The sequence below is a fragment of the Eretmochelys imbricata genome, chromosome 3 (genome assembly GCF_965152235.1).
Source record: "Eretmochelys imbricata isolate rEreImb1 chromosome 3, rEreImb1.hap1, whole genome shotgun sequence".
Lineage (NCBI taxonomy): Eukaryota > Metazoa > Chordata > Testudines > Cheloniidae > Eretmochelys > Eretmochelys imbricata.
Window position 1 is genome coordinate 125,971,484 of NC_135574.1, and position 20,272 is coordinate 125,991,755.

Below are 20,272 nucleotides of genomic sequence, written 5' to 3' on the forward strand. Positions count from 1 at the left end.
CACCAAGGTAGAAGAGGAACTTTGTCACATAATAAATAAATGCAGGCAGCCATAACACTATCTTGTATTTGCATCATCCTCGGTAGATAAATAGGAATTGCTTGTCAGATATATTTTTTCATTGCTGATTAACCGATGAAAGACATTCACAGGCATAAAGGAGGTATAACAGACTTGAGCTGCAGCCTGTTGTATTCATTATTATCTGTGGGCCACACTACCATACTGAACTAGAGGGTGACCATAAGCTGAGCTTGGCCCTCAGGCCAAACTGTGGTCACCTCCATTCTAGGAAGAAAACATCAACTGCTTGGTACATCATCATTTTCTATATTCAACCCATACATACATCTATTGCACTGTACAGGGGCATAAAGAGTTTGACTAAATTCTGGTCTGTAGACAGCAGGTCTAAGGAAAACATTACACCTGCTGCTTAAATGCCACCCCTGCAAATAGAGCCTGCTGCTAGGATGTCATTTTTTTCTCATCGACATTTCTACCTGCTACAATTGGGATGTCAGTCAAAGAGGCTTGGCTGCTTGCCCAGCTGAGTGCATTGCTTTCAGTGCTGAATGTTAAATGGTTCTTCATATCTTATATGTAAATGATAAATATGAACAAAAGTATTTACAAAACAGCTAGGGGAAATTAGCCTTACTGTGGAGTCTCAGCTGTAACTCCAGAACTAAAGTTGTAACATCCACTCCACTATAAGCCCAATTTTCAAAAAAATTTCTGGCCAGGAGAAATTCACACCAAAAGATGAGACTTTCTCTTCCCCTTCCCCGCCCCCTGGGACGTTCTGGGGGCATTATGAGATACACTTTTGAATGATAGGGCTCTGAAAAAATAATTGTGACATTTTCATAAACTCGTAACTCAACAACTTTTGACTCTTAAGGCTTCAAACTTCAGATACGTGTAGTATATAACACTGATATATATATACACAGATACGTGTATATATATATACACAGATACGTGTATATAACACTGATATATATATACACAGATACGTGTAGCATATAACACTGTTCTTGTCTGAAGGTGATGGTGTCTTGATCATGTCCCTTAGGAGTCCATGCTACCGACTAACTGCTCTCACCATCCAACTTTTCCCCAAAACTCTTCCTTAGCTTCAAGCCATTGCCTCTTGTCCTGCTCTCCTGAGCAACTAAGTATTTGCCATCTATCATTTCTATCACCTGGAAGATATTTATAGATTTTGATCATGTCCCTCTGGACTCTTGTCTTTCCCAGACTATACATATTCTAGCTTCCCCAATCTCTCCTGATATAGCATGCCGTGCATTCCTTGTATAATATCTATTGTTTATTCTTAGTATTTTCTTTGGCATGTCTGTATTCCTCTTTAAAATATGGGGACTAGAACTGAATAAATTCGTCTAGATATGGTCACACTGGGGCTATGCAGAGCAGCACTAATACCCCATTAGTTAGTTAATGATCTGTGATAAACCCTATGTACTATAGTACTATAACAGAATCTACTTGCAGAAGTGTGTGTGTGTATGTGCAAGGGAGAGATAGAGAATGGGAAATTTATTTATCTGTTCTCCTGTTTAAAAAAAAGTGCTTTCTCATAATCATAATGCAGGATGGAGACAACAAACTTATGTTAAGTTGCTCTCTGCTATAAATGTTCAAATCTTCATACTTTCCTCCTGAGAAATATCTGGCATACACTGATCATTTTCATTGCATTATAGTCTGATGAAGGGGGTTGGGGAGAGCTGGGGTAAAAGCCTGGGGGAGAGTGGGGAATTTCTTCTCCTGGGGAAATACGGACACATGCCTGTCATTTGATGTGATCTGGTCCATTCTAAAGATTTTAGGCAAAAGATTTCTTCTTCATAAGTATTTTTGTAAGTAATCTCTGGAAGGGTGCAGTTAACACTCAGAGACAAGGAGATTACATTGGAGACAAGGAACTCATTCCAACCTTCTCTCCAGCTGGGTGGCAGAATTTAAACATGGGGCTCTTGGGAACCCCTGGCAGCACCTAAACTTGTTCTTGATACCAACTCTCCCCAGTAGTGTTGGGTCCTATACTACAGTGCCCCTGGGATGGAAATACAGAGCCAAATCCCAAGATCCTTACTCAGTCCTCATTTCCACCCCTCACCCCGTAAAGTCAATGGCATTTGCATGACAAAGGACTGAGTAAAATCTGAATAAGGATCTCAGGATTTGGCCTATACATGCCCATCCCGTCCCCATCCCTTGTTACCTAATCAGGTTTAACACTGAACATTATTTTTGTTACTGCTTGGCTCCAGGAACATATCACATCTGATACTATGCAGTTACACTGTACGCTAGATTTGTTCAATTTACTGTGAAACCTGTTTCACTGTTGAATAAAAAAAAAGTTTCTTAAAATTGCCCTGTTCTTGCAAACTAAGCACACAGATGGACCCTGGATCCCATCCAGAGCCCTGCTGAAATCGGGGGGGCTATATGTGGGCACTTGCTTCTAGGAACTGGCAAGACTGGTGCCAAAGGATACAACAAACTTGAGATTTTCCATTGAAATTCTCATTACACTTCCTAGCGGACAATTTATTTATTCCATGTCCACAAGTGTGGTGGGTGCCTCGTGGACAGATATACATAAACATGGTCTCTCCCCTGAAGAGTTTACAATTTGTTTCATTTCAGACAGATGACTCCCATTTTCAGAGAGAGCAAGTGAGCGAGCCAGGCAAAACAGTCCAAATAATACAGACACCTCAACAGTCAGTCAGACTTGAGGACCTCTGGGCAGAATTTTTTTCCTTTTTCTGCTTCAATAAATAAAGACATACAAATTCCTGTTTCCTTAAGAAGAATACCAAACAAATGCATCAGCCTGCCAGACACTGTTGGAAGGCTAAATTTATCTTGGTAGTCATTCAGTGCTTTCTGCACTTAGTAATAAACTCCTGATATAGCTGCAGGTTATGAGGAGAATATTGTGTAATGAACTACATTTTATTGAATACTCTCTAGCCTTCAGACTAATATGCTTTCACGTCTACTTAGATCAAGCATCTGAAAACCAGCAAATTACAACTATGAACATTAATGGAAAGGAGAAGAGAAGCTAAGGTTAACTATGATATACACCACTTGGACTCTCTTAGCTAGACCACTTCACTCAGTGTTATTAGCACACAAATACATGTATTTTGGGGGACTGAGTACACAGGCCCTGCAATAATAGCCCATCACTCTGATGGGTTATCAACTTCTCTCTGTTGATGGCTTGTAGACACTGCCTCTCCATTTGTATTGTATCTGTATAGCTTAAGTAAAATGCACTTTTCTCCCAAATCAGCCCATATCAAAACATACAGGGGTGGATGCATCCACAGAATGCTTACTAATTACCAGTGTTACAAGCTAAAAGTAAATGTCATTTTATCCTAGAGAGGGACCCATGCTGTAAAATTTGTCCCTATATCAAAAATTTGACTCTGCTCAGAGCTGGGGAGTGTTTGGAGCCAGGGTGTTGGCTTGGCACATTATAGACATAGGATAAAGTCATTACGTTCAGATGCAGTTTCCAGATCCAACTTCCTCAAGGTGTAGGGGGGTTCAGATCTTGGGTGTTCATTTGTGCCCATCTGTACTTTATGCTTTTTTGGCCAGATTCTCTCCCATGATCCAGTCACTCTGATTGGCTCCAGTAGTAAGAAGGGGCCAGAAAGCCATCAGATTTTACTAGCTAGAGATTCCTTCAGCATGGGAGAGTCCACAGCTGGCATGGAGTTGCTGTAGCGGGCTCCTGTACATCCACATCTGCAGCCTCTGGTGAAGGTGGCATGTTGGGGAAGAAGGGATCATGGCTGGAGCGCTACTCTGCTTTGGCCATTCTCTGCTAGAGTAACAACCCCTGTGGGCTAGGACCAACCCATGTAGTTTAGAGCACTCCCTAGAATCAGAGAGAGGTAGCCAGCTCTTCTGCAGTCTCACTTTAGCTCTGGCCAGTGGAAAATGGACAAATTTGAGAATCTAGCCCCATATCATCATTGCTATTTGCATATAGCGATCAAAGCTGAAAATCAGCAACAGTATTTAAACAAAGAAAACTTTTCTCCAAGAGAGCCGACTTCTATCAAGTCTCTGGAATGTTTTCCAGTGTCTGATTTGCTACTCCCTTCTGGTTGTACAGCTGTTGCCTTTCTTCTCTGAAACAAAGCTCTCGATCTGTTTTGGGGATTCATATCAATGGTTTTTTTCTTTGGTACAATATCCCCCCCACACACACACTCACTGAAGCGTTTTCCTTTTACTTTAGTGACTTACTTTCTCTAAATACTGAGATAACTTAAATAGATTGACCTGATTTTCATTTACTCTTTGACATCATTGGTACAATGACACCAATATAATCCTTGCAAATGTGCTCGACAAAACCTCTGCTGTTTAAAATCCCTAGACATCTGCTATACCTGCCTTTGCAAACACGTCAATATTTGAAGGCATTGAACCAGCAGTGATCTGTAAAATTATCATTTTTCCAATTCCCTTCCTTGTGCCTGTGCCTTCCCAGGGATCTCGGAGAAGTGAGCGACGTTACCTGTATTTATATTGCAAAACTGCACACCAAACAATAAACCTCTAGCAACCATTTTAGTTTAATTCTTTGTAACTTGGAAGTGAGGTGGAAAAAAGACCCAGGGGAAAAATTTCAAAACCACTTAACTCTCATTTTTATAAGTGAGCTTTTGGGCTTGCCCACATGAACATTTAGTTTGTGGCAAGCAGGGGTGTAAATCTACCTGATTCTAACCTGCCACACAGTCAATGCCCATGTGGACCTTGCTGACGTGCACTAAGAGTTTGTTAGTGTGCTTTGAGCGACACTGCTTTGAAACGGGAGTTGATCGCACATTAGGGAATTCTTAGTGCGCAGCAGCAGGGTGCCCATGGGCAGCTAGTGCACAGCAGAGTCACATCCCAGCTTGCCAGACAAGACCCATGTCTAACTGTAATTCAGTTAATACCCTTTAAGAATTGTGTCACATAGACGCAGGTCATTTTTATATGCACAAACTAAAGTTAGTGCATAACAACCCCCCTGCATAGACAAACCCAGCTCACCTAAGTGAGTTAGGTGCCTAACTCCTATGTAAAGCCAGTGTGAATTAGGTGCCTAAGATGCTTAGGTGCTTTTAAAAATTCCTCTAGGCTCCTCTTTGCATCTTTAGGTGCCTAAATACCTTTATAAATATGGCCCCAGCTAGTTGCATGATGTGGATAGAGAAGGCAGATGAACAATAGTGGGAAAAAGGGGAGAAATGTCATACATTTTAACAAACATGTACTGTTTCTGGATTAGGGAGGGGTTCCTTTTATTGAGTGTATTTTCTGGCTGCAGCTCTGAGTTATTCTGTCTCAGTACTCTGACTCAATATTTGGAGAATCTATTTTCCTACACAGAAATAGTAAATAAGTCCCAACAGGGATTGTGCAGCTTAGTGTGTTGTGTCCTCTGGGCAACTGGCAGAGATTATTCACTCAGTGACATTATTCATATCTTCCTGCAGTAATTCCACAAAGTTATGTTCCTATCTCCTTTGCTGCTGATATCACTGTCCTTGGGGGAATAGTCACTTAAGTGCTAACACTGGGCCAGAGAAAGAGTGAGAATGACTCTCTAGGCTGGTGGTTGGGGCACTCACTGGAGGTTCCAGTCCTCCAGCTCCAAAGATCATTTAATTATTTATACAAAGTGGAACTGCTTCAACAGGACTGAGGCCTACCCCAGAACATCCTGCAGGTCAAGGCACTCTCTTGGGAGGAAGTAGACTCAAGTTCAAATCCCTGCTCCACATCAGGCAGAGCGGGGAACTGAACCTGGTTTTCCACTGTCTTGGATGAGTACGCTAACCACTAGTCTACTATAAGGGGGACACTGCCATCATCTCCTCTGGCCTTTTTGTGTGGGCTAGGTGTGCTCTGGGCACACCTCCCAGATTTGGGCCCCATAGGTGGGGGAAACGCTTAATTTGAGGAACCCACTGGGATTTAAGCATCTGATCGACATGCGAGCACCTAGATTAAGGTAGCTGTGTGTATGCTCGCTGGCAGAAGCTAGGTCCCTAGGGGACTTAAACAATGGAAATTTAGTTGCCAAGGGACTTCAGGCACCTACAGAGTTAAGTGGCAGCTGAGCAGGGGTTTTGAGGATCTTAGTAGTACCTAAAGGTATCTAGCCCTTTGAGCTTTGTTTTCATGCTTACCACCAAATATATCAAAATATTTAACACAAAGAAAATATTAAATACATTTTTGGTTCAAAACATGTTTCTGTGCAGGCACAGATGTAATTTCCTTAAAGTAAAATTATTCCTACTACAAGCCAGTACCATCTGTTGACAAGAACAGCGGACACTGGAAAATTTTAACTTCTCCATTCACTTTAAATGGAAAACCTCACAAGTTCACACAGGCCCATGCTCCTTTTCAGCATGTGGTTGTGTAATCAACTGCTACCTCAACAATGACCTCAACAAACTCAATTATCATGAAACTCTCATCTCCCGATCTCACCTGCAAAAGCACAATTTACAACAAAACTAAGTTTCAAATCCATTTTGAAACTTACAAAAGGAAAATATTCAGAAGACAGGTAATTTGCTAGAGTTCCTCATATACTGCAAGTTCAGCAAACATACTTAACTACACACCACAATTTGATTTCAAGTAAATATCCACCTTTACCTTATGTTTATTTATGCACCTGTTTCCACTAGATAATACAGGATCATTGGGCCATTCTACTACCCTAAGTCACATTGAGGACTCAGATCTCTCTGGAAATAGTCCCATTGATTTCATCTTCAAATCATGATCATGCATTATCCCCTTTTCTTAATGAAAGAACATGTAATTGTCTACTTCTCTGATACATGAGCTTTTTTGTTAGAATCTATTTTTCTTCTGGATGCTAAACATGTTTAATATTTGGAACTTTTCCTCCAAAGATAAACCCTCCAGACCATCAGCTAGTCCTGTGGGTTTCATCTTCTGATATCTCTAATACCTGCGTATCCTTTAATTAATACAGGCAACAGATGCTGCAACTTAACACTCCAGGTGTGATCTTACCAAGGAATTATACAGAGAGATCATTATTTCCTATTAGAAAATAATTCCCTTTTTATACACCCTTGCACCTTACTGGCTTTCTTTGCTGCAGCTGTACCTTGTGACTTGGTTTTCATAGGATTACGTGACCAAATCTGAAGTCCTTTGCTTTTTCTTTCATGTCTAACTGAATTCTATTTAATTAGTATTTTGATTCTCTGTTGGATCTCTACGTTGGTCTCTTTTGTGCATTGGTAGTGTGTCTGAATGCCAACGAGACAGAAGGGGCATGGAATCTGATTAATCATAGGTGACTATGAGAGTGCAGCATATTTCTTTCCCAAACATCTCGAATTATACTAAGGAAGTGTCATAGTTTAATACACCACAGAGAATGAGAAACAAAGGTGGTTTGTATTTATAAGGAATATACTTCAAGACGTTTTTTTCTTCATTTGGGGGCTATTTCAATTTAGATCCTGTTCAAATCTATTCTCTAGGTAGCAGGGAGAGTGGCTGAAATGGTTAACAATAATCTAAATCTGACTGATTTGACATTCTGTATGAGAATGAAAGGTCCTTTCCTTCTGCAATTTCATTTGTTGAGGCTAAATCAGAAGGATGAACCTTAAAGCTCAACATCTAATCCTTCTGAAAAACAAATGAGTCAGTGGCCAGATTGATGCCAAATGTAATGGAGCAGCCTTGAACATATATTTGCATCTGCCAGGATGATTTCTTACCTTCACTGCAAACTCTGCTTCTGTTACTTTATGCACACACCTCTTGCATACTGAATAGGAGCCAACACCTATGTCCTCCTTGATCTCATATCCATCTGTAAAATGAATATTGTTCCCATGTAACTGCTGTGGAGAAAGACAAAACAAGGGAAATCAAAAGACAAACATTATAGAACCATAAAAACAGAATAATCCTGGCCAGTGACAATAAAGGGATTGCTGAGCTCACCTTGTCCAAACATCTACCAAGGATCCATTATCCTTAGAAATTATTTAAGTTCAGTTCAATGAAGTTGTGGCCACTTTCTAAATAAATGTGTCTCCTTCCTTATTGGTGTCCTTCCTCAGTAAACTACAATTGTATGTCTAGAAACAATGGCTGAGATGTTTTTAGCCATATTTGGGATTTGAAGATCCAATTCCCATTAGAAATTAATCACACTCTCTCTCTGGCCCAATGAATATTTAAGTATTTATACAAAGTGGAACAGCTCCAACAGGAGAAATTGAGACTGACTCAATAGGATGGTAGTTAGGGCAGAGAGACTTGAATCTAGGTCCCCCTTGTGCCAGGTGAGTGCCCTGACCACTGGGATATTAGCTATTCTGGGGGTTGTCTGTCTGTCTGTCTGGTTTTTCACAGAGAATTTTGAAGTCTCATTTTTGGCCCAATAAGAAATGAAGCCTAATGCTGAATCCTCCAAATTTTTCACAAATAGGAATTCTTGTTTTCTGGCCAGCCTCAGTAATTACAGGTGAAGTGTTTTGTGCTACTATTGTACAAAACAAGCTATATAAAAATTATACTTCACTGTATCACACAGAATATTAACGGGATGAAAGCTGATCCCATAAACAGTGGCACTCCCCAGGAAGTGCATCAGAAAAGACCTGGTGTGCCAGATTGAAATGCTCACGTGGTCGCAGTGCTACTCACTCAAGTGTGTGAAGTTCTTTTAGTTTACGTGCAAATTTGCACAGATGGGTAAGTGGGCAGAAATAGTCCTCACACACAACTGATACTCACTTTGCCATTCCCGAAAGAGCCAAGGAGAAAGGAGGGTATTGGGTAAAGAAACCGCTTCCTTTCCCCACAGCAGTAAGCGAACAGGCTGGGATGGGAATTTACTGTAGTCGCATGTATGGAAGGGAACATCACTGAAGTGTTTTTCCCCCTTCTTTCCAGTTATTGGCTGTTTGTTCTTATTCATGTTACAAAGTAGGGACCCAGAAGTGTATGTTTGCCTCAGGCCCAGTGATGGGTTAATCCAGCCCTGCACACAGTTCTCACTTACTCCTGTGCCACTGAATCCAACATCTGTGTAGCCCACACAAGGGCAGGTCCTACTCTCCATTATGCCATTAGGAAAAGGATAAGAACATAAGAATGGACATACTGGGTCACAGCAATGATCCATCTAGCCCAGTATCCTGTCTTCTGACAGTGGCCAGTGCCAGGTGCTTCAGAGGGAATGAAAAGAAAAGGCAATCTCTGAGTGACCCATCCTCTGTTGTCCACTACCAGCTTCTGGCAGTCAGAGGCTAGGACACCCAGAGCATGGGATTGCATCCCTGACCAACTTGGCTAATAGCCATTGATGGACCTATCCACTATGAACTTATCTAATTCTTTTTTGAATCCCATTATTGGTTTGGCCTTCACAACATCCCCTGGCAATGAGTTCCACAGGTTGACTGTGTTGTGTTGAGGATAGATAGATAAGACAGATAATAGGACAGAAAATATCATAATGCCACTATATAAATCCATGGTATGCCCACATCTTGAATACTGTGTGCCATTCTGGTAGATGCATCTCAAAAAAGATATATTAGACTTGGACAAAGTACAGAGAAGGGCAACAAAAATTATTAGGGGGATGGAACAACTTTCATACAAAGAGAGATTAAAAGATTGGGACTGTTCATCATAGAAAAGAGACAGCTAAGGGGAGGATATGATGGAGGTCTATAAAATCATGAATGGTGGGGAGAAAATGAACAAGGAAGTGTTATTTACCCCATCATACAACACAGGAACCAAGGGTTACCCAATGAAATTAACAGGCAGCAGGTTTAAAAAAAATGATGAAGTGCACGTCTTCACAGAATGCACAGTTAACTTGTGGAACTCACTGCCAGAGGATATTGTGAAGGCCAAAACTATAACACGGTTAAAAAGAATTACATAAATTCATGGAGGATAAGTCCATCAATGGCTATTAACCAAGATGGTCAGGGATGTGCACCAGATTCTGTGGGTATCAGTGAACCTCTGAGTGTCAGAAGCTGGGACTCAATGACAGGGAATGGATCACTTGATAAATTTCCCTGTTCTGTTTATTTCCTCTGAAGCATCTGGCACTTTTGGAAGACATGATACTGATCCAGACAGACCACCGGTCTGACCCAGTATGGCCATTCGTACGCCCTTGAGCCAGCTCAGTGTCAGGTATTTAGAAGTGCACTTTGTTTCAGTAATTAAATTGCGTGATTCACATTTTCTTTATGCCAGTAAATAGGAAAGTTGAACGTAAAACTAAAAGCCTTTGGAATATCTCTCTTTTTGCACCTACTGTGAGCTGTATGTAAATAGACTAGGGATGGATAAACTGTGGGCTGTATGTAAATATACATGGGATGGATAAGCTGATTGACTGATGTAGTTTAAAATGTTCTATGCAGCTATATATCTGCTCATCAAATGTGAAGTATAATGCAAAGTGTCAGTACCTGCACAATTGGATGAACTGTGATTTTGTGCAAATCTGGCTGTGAAGGTTCCTGCACCAAGCTGGATGCAATGAAGCTGAATCCTCTAAAAAGATGATGAGCATTGGCACTGGGAGGAACACCAGGGGAATCTGCAGAAGAAACGAGGGTATGGCTACATGAGTTGGACAACTAGAGATCAGAAAGTGAATAATGGTACAACATTTGCAGCAATGAAGGTCACCACTAACAGCAAACCCCACTAAATTAGCCGTCACACACTCATAGTCTCCGTCATCATCTCAAGACTCTGATATGCGTGGATCACCGCCTCCTGTCCTGTATCTGAACACAGAGGGGAACATCCATGCATGGATCTCCCCTCTCCTGCACAGCAGTCTTGTTGCACAGCCGTTTCCACAGCACCATTACAACAGAGGGCACTCCACAAGCCTGGGGTCCATGCAGAGAGGAAAGGGGCTGGGCAGGCTGTGAGAAGGAGTGGGCAGATTGGGACACTGCTCTCCCTTTGGCCTTGGGGAAGATTCCCCAGGGGAAAAAAATACAACCTATGGCTGGACAGTAGAACTCCTACTTTATGAACTAATTGGGAACTGAATTCAGACAATCGAACAGTTTATAAAATTGAACATCTAAAATTAGAGTAGCTATGGTGCATAAGTTGGAGAGTGGCAGACTGCTTGGCTTTCTTCTTGTTCTTCAGTCCAAGGCACTGAAGCCATTGGAATGTGAAGGGATGTCAACGTGTTCTTCATCAACATCACTATTGTTATGGAGGTTCTTTACTCCTGGCAGTGAAAAGTGGTTCATATAAGATGGTCATTCATAAGATTGGTGTTTATAAAATCGAGGTTCTACTGAACTATTCCCCTCCGCCCCTGGAACCCTGCTCCTGAGGCCTGGGAATTGCCACAACTAGAAGGAGTGTAGAGTAGCATGAATGGAGATGTGTTGTCTGGGTCAGCGGAGTGGGGGGAAACCACAGGTCTGGAGCAATGTCAGATGTATGGTGCCTCTGCACAGCTGGTTCCTGGTCTGGTGGAAATCTAGCAGGTTTAGGGGTGGGAGCAGCCCCCTATTCCATGCGGGGCAGGAGAGAGAGCATGTAGGGTTGTCCTTGGATAGACCAACTGGACTGACTACTCTGAAAGGATCTTCAGGGATATTTCTTACCCTTGAGACCCTATCTCACTGTAAAACCCATGGAAAGGAATGATCTGGGTCTTAAAAAGTTTAAATCTTCTGCCATTTGAGTCACACACCCATACAACATTCTCTGGTAGCCAGCCCAATAATTAATCTGTCATAGCAAGGAAAAAAAGAGTCACATTGTGTTATCATTTTTAAAATGAACACTTATGAACATTTTTAAACAAAGCAAATAACAGGGCTCAGTAATAGCTACTGGTACTGTCCCTGGATTTTAACTAGATGAGTATTCGAAAACCCATGCTATTTTAGCCTACTTATTTTTCCCCCTTTCATTGTTTTTCCGATACTTCCTTCAGTTACAAAGCAAGTATTTTTCTACGAAAAGCTTAAGCAGCTAAACCTCCCTTACTAAAGTATCTCCTGGTAGAAAACTTGTAGGACATCCAGTTTCACCTGAGCAAAGAGCATACATCCTCTTAGGGCCAGGTATAGAACTCTTGATTCTTGAGTGCAACCTCTGTTGACATCAATAGCAGTGTTAATTGATGTAAATGGGCATGGCATGCCCAGTTGTTCATGGCCCTTAGTGCCCTGGAATTACCCAGCAAGGTAAACATTTCTCAGTCTGAACATTTTCCCTAGAAATGCAGTAAGAATAATGAACAGAGAAAGAGATGCTCTGAACAGTTCTTTGGAGGCCAGCATATAACAAACATGTTAAGAGGAAATATGATCTGCCCAATGCTGCAGAGGTTAGTGCAGCCCAGCTTGCAGCTGCTAGGTACTTCATCAGGGATCATTCTTAGCTTTGACATCGATGAGAAATAAACACACTGAGTCAGACCCATCTCCAGAGTGTGAGAAAGATCGTGTATGTTTTTTAAAATTATCTGAGCTGGCTGTTCATCTCTCAGCATATCGGAGAGTTCTCTCTTTCCAAATGCTCACACTGAATCACCAGGCCTCATGCAAAATCAGATGCTGCACTGGCGTGTGCATCACATCAGTTTTACAAACCCGGTCAATAAAAAAGTAGGAAATGAACATTTTAGAGTGGGGACAGGCCCAAATCAAAACCAAATCTGAACACACTTGAACTTCAGGAGAACTCAGCTCCTGCTCCAAATTCTACGACCCCTATGCCTTTCTACTTAAAAGCTAACTACTGCGCATAATCCACAGCCAATTTCTTCTTCAACAACTGCACTAATTATTTTGTTTGCAACATCAAAAGTTGACCACAACTAGCTAGTATGTCTATAAATGTGACTTTAATCTCCCCACATTGAGTCTCTCAAATGCACATTGATCTCTCAAACTGTTAAAAAAAATCATTTTGCACGTCCATAGCATCTTTCATAAGAAGATCTCAAAGTACTTTACAGACATCAATTAACTCAATTTCACAATACTCCTTGGGAGGTAAGCTTTGTAATCCTTGTTTTACAGACAGAGAAACAGACACAGAGATGAAGTGACAAAGTCACACAGGAATATCTGGCTCACAACAGAACCTAGCAATCATAGAATCATAGAATTATAGAATATCAGGGTTGGAAGGGACCCCTGAAGGTCATCTAGTCCAACCCCCTGCTCGAAGCAGGACCAATTCCCAGTTAAATCATCCCAGCCAGGGCTTTGTCAAGCCTGACCTTAAAAACCTCTAAGGAAGGAGATTCTACCACCTCCCTAGTTAACGCATTCCAGTGTTTCACCACCCTCTTAGTGAAAAAGTTTTTCCTAATATCCAATCTAAACCTCCCCCACTGCAGCTTGAGACCATTACTCCTCGTTCTGTCATCTGCTACCATTGAGAACAGTCTAGAGCCATCCTCTTTGGAACCCCCTTTCAGGTAGTTGAAAGCAGCTATCAAATCCCCCCTCATTCTTCTCTTCTGCAGACTAAACAATCCCAGCTCCCTCAGCCTCTCCTCATAAGTCATGTGTTCTAGACCTCTAATCGTCTTTGTTGCCCTTTGCTGGACTCTTTCCAATTTATCCACATCCTTCTTGTAGTGTGGGGCCCAAAACTGGACACAGTACTCCAGATGAGGCCTCACCAATGTCGAATAGAGGGGAACGATCACGTCCCTCGATCTGCTCGTTATGCCCCTACTTATACATCCCAAAATGCCATTGGCCTTCTTGGCAACAAGGGCACACTGCTGACTCATATCCAGCTTCTCGTCCACTGTCACCCCTAGGTCCTTTTCTGCAGAACTGCTGCCTAGCCATTCGGTCCCTAGTCTGTAGCTGTGCATTGGGTTCTTCCATCCTAAGTGCAGGACCCTGCACTTATCCTTATTGAACCTCATCAGATTTCTTTTGGCCCAATCCTCCAATTTGTCTAGGTCCTTCTGTATCCTATCCCTCCCCTCCAGCGTATCTACCACTCCTCCCAGTTTAGTATCATCCGCAAATTTGCTGAGAGTGCAATCCACACCATCCTCCAGATCATTTATGAAGATATTGAACAAAACCGGCCCCAGGACCGACCCTTGGGGCACTCCACTTGATACCGGCTGCCAACTAGACATGGAGCCATTGATCACTACCCGTTGATCCTGCAATCCTGACTCCTAGTTGTCTGTTCTATCCTAGACCACACAAAACAACTTCTGATGTAGCAAATTATTCAACTGGTAAGTTATTGGGGACAAAACTGATAAACAAATATTTTCCAGACAAGAGAACTCATTCAGGAAGAACTGACAGCATGTAAAATCAGGTTATGCTTGTAATGTGTTTTTATTTCTCTCTGGCAGCCTCAATAAAACTCAGCAACAGAATTATCATGACCAAGATATAGGCCATCTTTATAGCACTGTCTGTTTGGGTTTGTCATTAGTGACAGGACAGGTGATTCTCAGGTCTGAATCATGGCAGAAAGGAAACAGTAAAACAAGCTCCTGTTTGACCCCATTAGACATACAATGTGCTCCTATGATTAAGACAGTTTCTGTATAATATACTCCTTCAAGTGTAGATCTACACAGCCAAGCAGCGAGAGGGAGACCCTGGCACACATTTATGTAGAGTTTGTCAGGCTGCAGCCCCTTTTCTGCCTCCTCCAGAGGTTCTGGCTGCACTTTCTCCTACACCTCCTTGTATTTGCACACCCCATCCGTGGCCCACCAAAATCGTGAGACCTCCTTCTCAACCTCCTCCTGGTGCTGGTCAAAGGGTCATCCAGCAGAGCAGGAGGAAGAAGCTTGACCAGAGTGGGGGTGTAGAGAGGCTTCTCTAAGACTGTGGGGACTGTTTCCATTCTCTTGTTGCTTCATGTCTCTGGGCGGTGTCCACTGGCTCCTTGTATTCCTTGGAGGAGTGGTGGATGCTATTCTCTGCTTGATGTCCCCCTCTGGATCCCTCATTTTGGCCCTATAATCTTGACTCCCCTCCCTGCATTATCCTTTTTTCTCTCTCAAACTCAGTTGTGGTCTGGGCCTTGTGGTTCCTCCACCGTGGCTTAGGGAGTGGGCCTTTACTTTTGAGTAGGCCTAGGCCTGCCCATCCTAGTACCTGCAGTAGGTACACAGCCAGCTGGTTCTTTATCAGACACCACAGTATACTGCAGTAGATCGTTCACATTAATCTGGGGATTAGAGTGTTCATAAAACCAAAGAATTCACCTAAACATTGGGTGGACACAAGTATAATGGAGGTGGGCCCTGTCCAAGCTTCACTACATCGTTTTTTCATTTCATCATTGACGTATGAATTCACACAGTGAAGAACTCTGTAATATAATTTTATTATATAGGTTCTTAGAAAGCGGCACTCTTCAAAACCCACCCCAGGGGTAGCTAATTATTTTTTGTCAAGGTCCAAATTTCTTGGTCAAGGTATAGCCAACGTCCGGACTCAGAGAAAATAATAATGATAATAAGTAAATACAAATATTTTGGGGTCCATTCAAAAGCATCTGCTGGCCCAGATGTGGCTCACGATCCGCCTATTGACTACTCCTGGCCTATCCTATTGCATTTAAGCAGATGATACCTAATGCTTACTATACTTTTTAAATTCACATACATATATTTATCTGAAACTCTTTAATCCTAAGCAACCTCATATTGCACAAATCACTTATCCAGCAAAAATCCATTACCCTAGAATCACACTTGTCCAAGCATTTTTGATGTCCACAAAACATTTAGGACAAATTATATATTTATGCTGCAGGAATTTAGCAAGTAGACACCACTTTACTGCAGGGAATAACCTGGATCCTAATGGATACACAACAATGACAAGAAACTATAAAATTTGAACAGTAACTGATACAAATCCTAGGCTTCTGTAATATAATTTCACTTATTGCTAGAACATAATCAATCACATTAAATTAAGATATAGTTATTATGATGACTAATTGTGACTAGAAGGCTAAAATTACGTTACAGTAAAAGGCTGACATAATGACCCACAACACAGAAGCTTCATAGTACATAACATAATAAACAACAACAGAAAAGCTTAATTCGTTTACAGTTTCAACAGACCCAAAGGATGTACGGGAACCATGGGTTTGTTCACTGTTTCCTTCTCTTTTACTTAACAAAATAAATTATTTCAGTGGGCAAAGATATGGTCCTGGGACAAGGACTGCTGTAGATGGGCTTGATTTTTATTTATATGGCGGCCCCTTTACCCTTCTCTGGAAGTGTAAGGGGGTCTTAAAGTGGCAACAGATCACATTTACACCCATTAAAAAAATATTAGACCTGATTCTTATGTAGACTAAGGATACATCTACTCTGCAAACGAAGGTGTGACTGTAGTGCGCATAGGCGTACCTGCACGAGCTTTAACCTACCTCCCGAAGGTAACAGGAGTAGTGGAGATGTGGCAGCTCGGGCTCCAGCATGGGCTAGCAGCCTGAGCATGCCCCCGGGTTCCCTGGTGGGACCGTACTGGGGCAGCTAGCCCATGCTGAAGCCTGCGCCACCACATCTTCACTATTCTTGTTACCTTCGGTAGCTAGATTAAAGCTCGCGCAGCAGAGGTAAAAGCAAGAGCCGGTGCGCCGTACCGGGGTGGATCGGCTTCCCCAGGCGCAATTTAAAGGGCCTGCGGCTCCCGGCAGCGGCTGGAGCCCCCGGCCCTTTAAATTGCTGCCAGATCCCTGTGGTAGCAGCGGTGGGGCTGGGGCAGCGATTTAAAGGGCCCTGGGCGGTAGCGGCGGCCGAGCCCTGGGCCCTTTAAATCGTCCCTGGAGCCCCGCTGCTGCTTCCCCAGGGCTCCGGCAGGCTCCGAGGACGATTTAAAGGGCCTGGGGCAGTAGTGGCCGTCGGAGCCCCGTCCCCGGAGCCCTGCTGCCGGAGCCCTGGGGAAGCGGTGGCGGGGCTCCGGGGATAATTTAAAGGGCCCAGGGCTCCGGCCGCTGCTACCGCCCGGGGCCCTTTAAACCGCTGCCAGAGCCCCCGGCTGTCGCTGTTATCCCAGGGAGGGGGAAGGAGGCACTTGCCGGTACAGGGTGGGCCAAGGCTGGCTCTGACCTCCCCCAGCCCCACCCCTTCTGCCTGAGGCCCCACCGCTTCCGGGGGCCAGAGCCGGCACCAGCCCAGCCCCCTACCGGTAAGTCACTAGACTTACTTTCACCCCTGTAGTGCAGGTAGGTGTTCCTGTGCTGTAATCACTTGTGCCCTGGCAGTGGAAGAGGGTCTTAATGTAAATGGGGCTCAGGCCCAATCATTTAAAAAAGAGTCCCCATGTAAGTCTGTTTTGCACAAAATATCAAATTGAATCTGACAGTTAATGATCAGAAAATACCTGCGAACATATATAGTATAAACTGTAATTTTGTTCATCAGCACACTTGTGCAGACAATGGTTTTCATGCCAATAAAACTGGCAGAGTGTGAACCCCAAAAGCATTGAGACGTCCAAAGGTGTATCTCACTTTCTTCAAACTAGCTGCCAGATCACAAATCTCACAAAAACAGACTAGCTTGTGAAGTTTCCAGCATTTCAGATGTGCCTCCAGGTTCCATAGAGATCTGAATTAAATGTACAAATAGTGGTGTAAAAATGTCTTATACCCTACAGGGCATGCAGCTCTCCCTCTGCCTGCACTGCCCTCAAGAGCCTGACTGTAGCAAAAAATTAGGAAGTGTAAAGGGGTGATCAAAATAAAGTGTTACAAGCATTTTCACACCATGAAAGAAGTTGTGAGTCAAGCTTTAGGCGAAGGTTCGAATTAGTTTTAAGAGAGAGGCCGTAGGCAAAACTACGATCAGCCCGAACCAAAATGATGGGAAAGTTCAGCTTTGGGTCTAAGTGCCATGACCCATCTCTAGTGGTTTTATTCTTATCAGAACTGATTCACTCATTTCTTATAACTCTCATTATAATTCTGGGACAAGCTGGGGGTTGAAGCTTGAAGCCAGAGGCTGCAATCTTATTATAATTCTTAACGTCATCTATAGCATTTACCATCTTCAAAGGGCTTTACAAACAATAAAAAGTAACTCTTCACCCTGGTGGGGCACATAGTTAAGTATTATTGTGTCCATTTTGCAGATAGGGAAACTGTGGCAGAGTGGTTAAATGATTTGTCCAAGGTCACAGAGAGTCAGTGTTGCAGCTGGGATTAGTGCTTATGAGGTTACTGGTACCACTGTTGTGTGCTCAGAAGACTGACCCATAAGGGTAACAGCTGCCCTAAAATATACTGCCTGGCATATGTTATCGCTAGTCTGAAGTGGAAATTATAAATAAAAATAGGAGCAACAGTCCCATCTGGAGCATTTATTGGTCATTAACAACTTGGATGTTATGGGCCAAATTCTCTGCAGGCATAAATCCACTGGCTTCACTAGAGATTTGCCAGCAGAGAATTTGACTCTCCATCAGGGTTACCATTCATCAAGTTCCACTGGTCAGAGTGTTCTAGGGCATTTCACAGTTTAATCAGACATCGGTGTAACACAGTTACATACTAACTTGCACAGCGGCCAAATCCTTTGAAATTGTCGTCATTTAAAAGAGTTAAACTTATTTAACCTAAGCAAAAAATAAAATAAAATAAAAAAAATCAAACTAGAACTGCAATTTTTCTTTCGTTTCAGTAATATCATGCACCTTTCCTTTCTGGATGACGTACCCAGTGACAAGTTGGAGAAGTAACTATGGGCTTGTTCCTGAGAAATGCTGAGCACTCACAGCTTCCTGTTTGCTTGACCGACAAAGCCCACTGATGCCACAAAAGATCAGGCCTATTGACTTCAATGGGGGTGGAGCACAAGATATTAACTGAAAATATCCATCACTTCTGTTCCATCTTATGATTGATGCTAACCTGTAGGGGTCCGTGATGTGAACTCCGGGTCAAAATGAAATGTGTCTTCTGGCCGTCCCACTGCTGGTTTAAAAGGTGGCTTGATTTCTTTCCTATATAGTTTCTACGAGAACAAAGATAGAGAACGATCAGTGATATAATAACATACCATAGCAGCAGTCAGGTCCAAGTGCAGGATCACACACTTCTTTAGCATGTCCTCTGTCAGGGGAACTATGTGCTACACTGGCAGGGAGTGATATACTTGAGGATGCAGCAGCTGCTCCTGCTGATTAGATCTATGTCCTAGTAAGTCTTTGCCATTTTTAATTATTATGACCTGGGGTCAAAACAAAATGCATCCTTTAGCTACAGAATGGCACAACATTTCAAGCGAGGTGTGCACCTGGGAATTGGCTGCTCTTCAAGGCTGGGCCAGAGTGTTTTCTGGGGAGGCAGTGTGTAGGTGTGCAGGCAGTTTCAAGTGGCTGGTGATGGCAGTTTATATGGGGAGAGCTCTGAATCACTGTTCCCTCTAAGTTGTGCATGTGTGCGCTCGCACACAGATCTTAAACCCTGTGTACATGGCAACACACAACGCACACTCTGGCTTTGGCGGTGGCTTTTTTTTTTTTGCTTCGGCGGCGGCACAGAAGAAATTTTTTGTGCACAAGGCCTGTTAAAAATTAGAGGGAACATTGCTCTGAGTTACCACAGAGAATTCTTTACCAGGTATCTACCTGGTTGGTCTTGCCCACATGCTCAGGGTATAAGAGATCGCCATATTTGAGGTCAGGAAGGAATTTTCTCCTGGGTCAGATTAGCAGAGACCCTGGGGTTTTTTGCCTTCCTCTGCAGTATGGGACATGGGTCACTTGCCGGTTTAAACTAGAGTAAATGGTGGATTCTCTGTAACTTGAAGTCTTTAAACCATGATTTGAAGACTTCAGTAACTCAGCCCAAGGTTAAGATCTACGACAGCAGTGGGTGGGTGAGGTTCGATGGCCTGCGATGTGCAGGAGGTCAGACTACATTGTCATGATGGTCCTTTCTGACCTTAAATTCTATGAGTCCATGAATTTGCAGATGACAGTAGGAACCAAGCATTTGTGGCCTTTGTTAGGTGGTGCTGAGGGAAAGGGTCACTTTGTTATTAGTATTTATTATTTGGTAAGAACCAACAATGTGCTTGATGCCACACAAGACACAAAATAGAGACAGTTGCTGGCGCAAGCTGCTTACAGTCTAAACAGATGACAAG

General features: G+C 42.8%; 1 protein-coding gene across 2 annotated transcripts in view; it reads right to left on the reverse strand.

Annotated features, from left to right (window-relative positions):
• RPS6KA2 (ribosomal protein S6 kinase A2) overlaps nucleotides 1-20,272 on the reverse strand; it is a 469,430-nt gene that overhangs the window by 26,234 nt on the left and 422,924 nt on the right. For both annotated transcript variants that reach the window (XM_077811814.1, XM_077811815.1), the window contains 3 exons: nucleotides 19,033-19,135; nucleotides 10,578-10,708; nucleotides 7,845-7,970 (listed from right to left, as the gene is read on the reverse strand). In XM_077811814.1, the coding sequence (XP_077667940.1) occupies nucleotides 7,845-7,970; nucleotides 10,578-10,708; nucleotides 19,033-19,135 (360 nt within the window). The remainder of the gene's footprint in view (nucleotides 1-7,844; nucleotides 7,971-10,577; nucleotides 10,709-19,032; nucleotides 19,136-20,272) is intronic.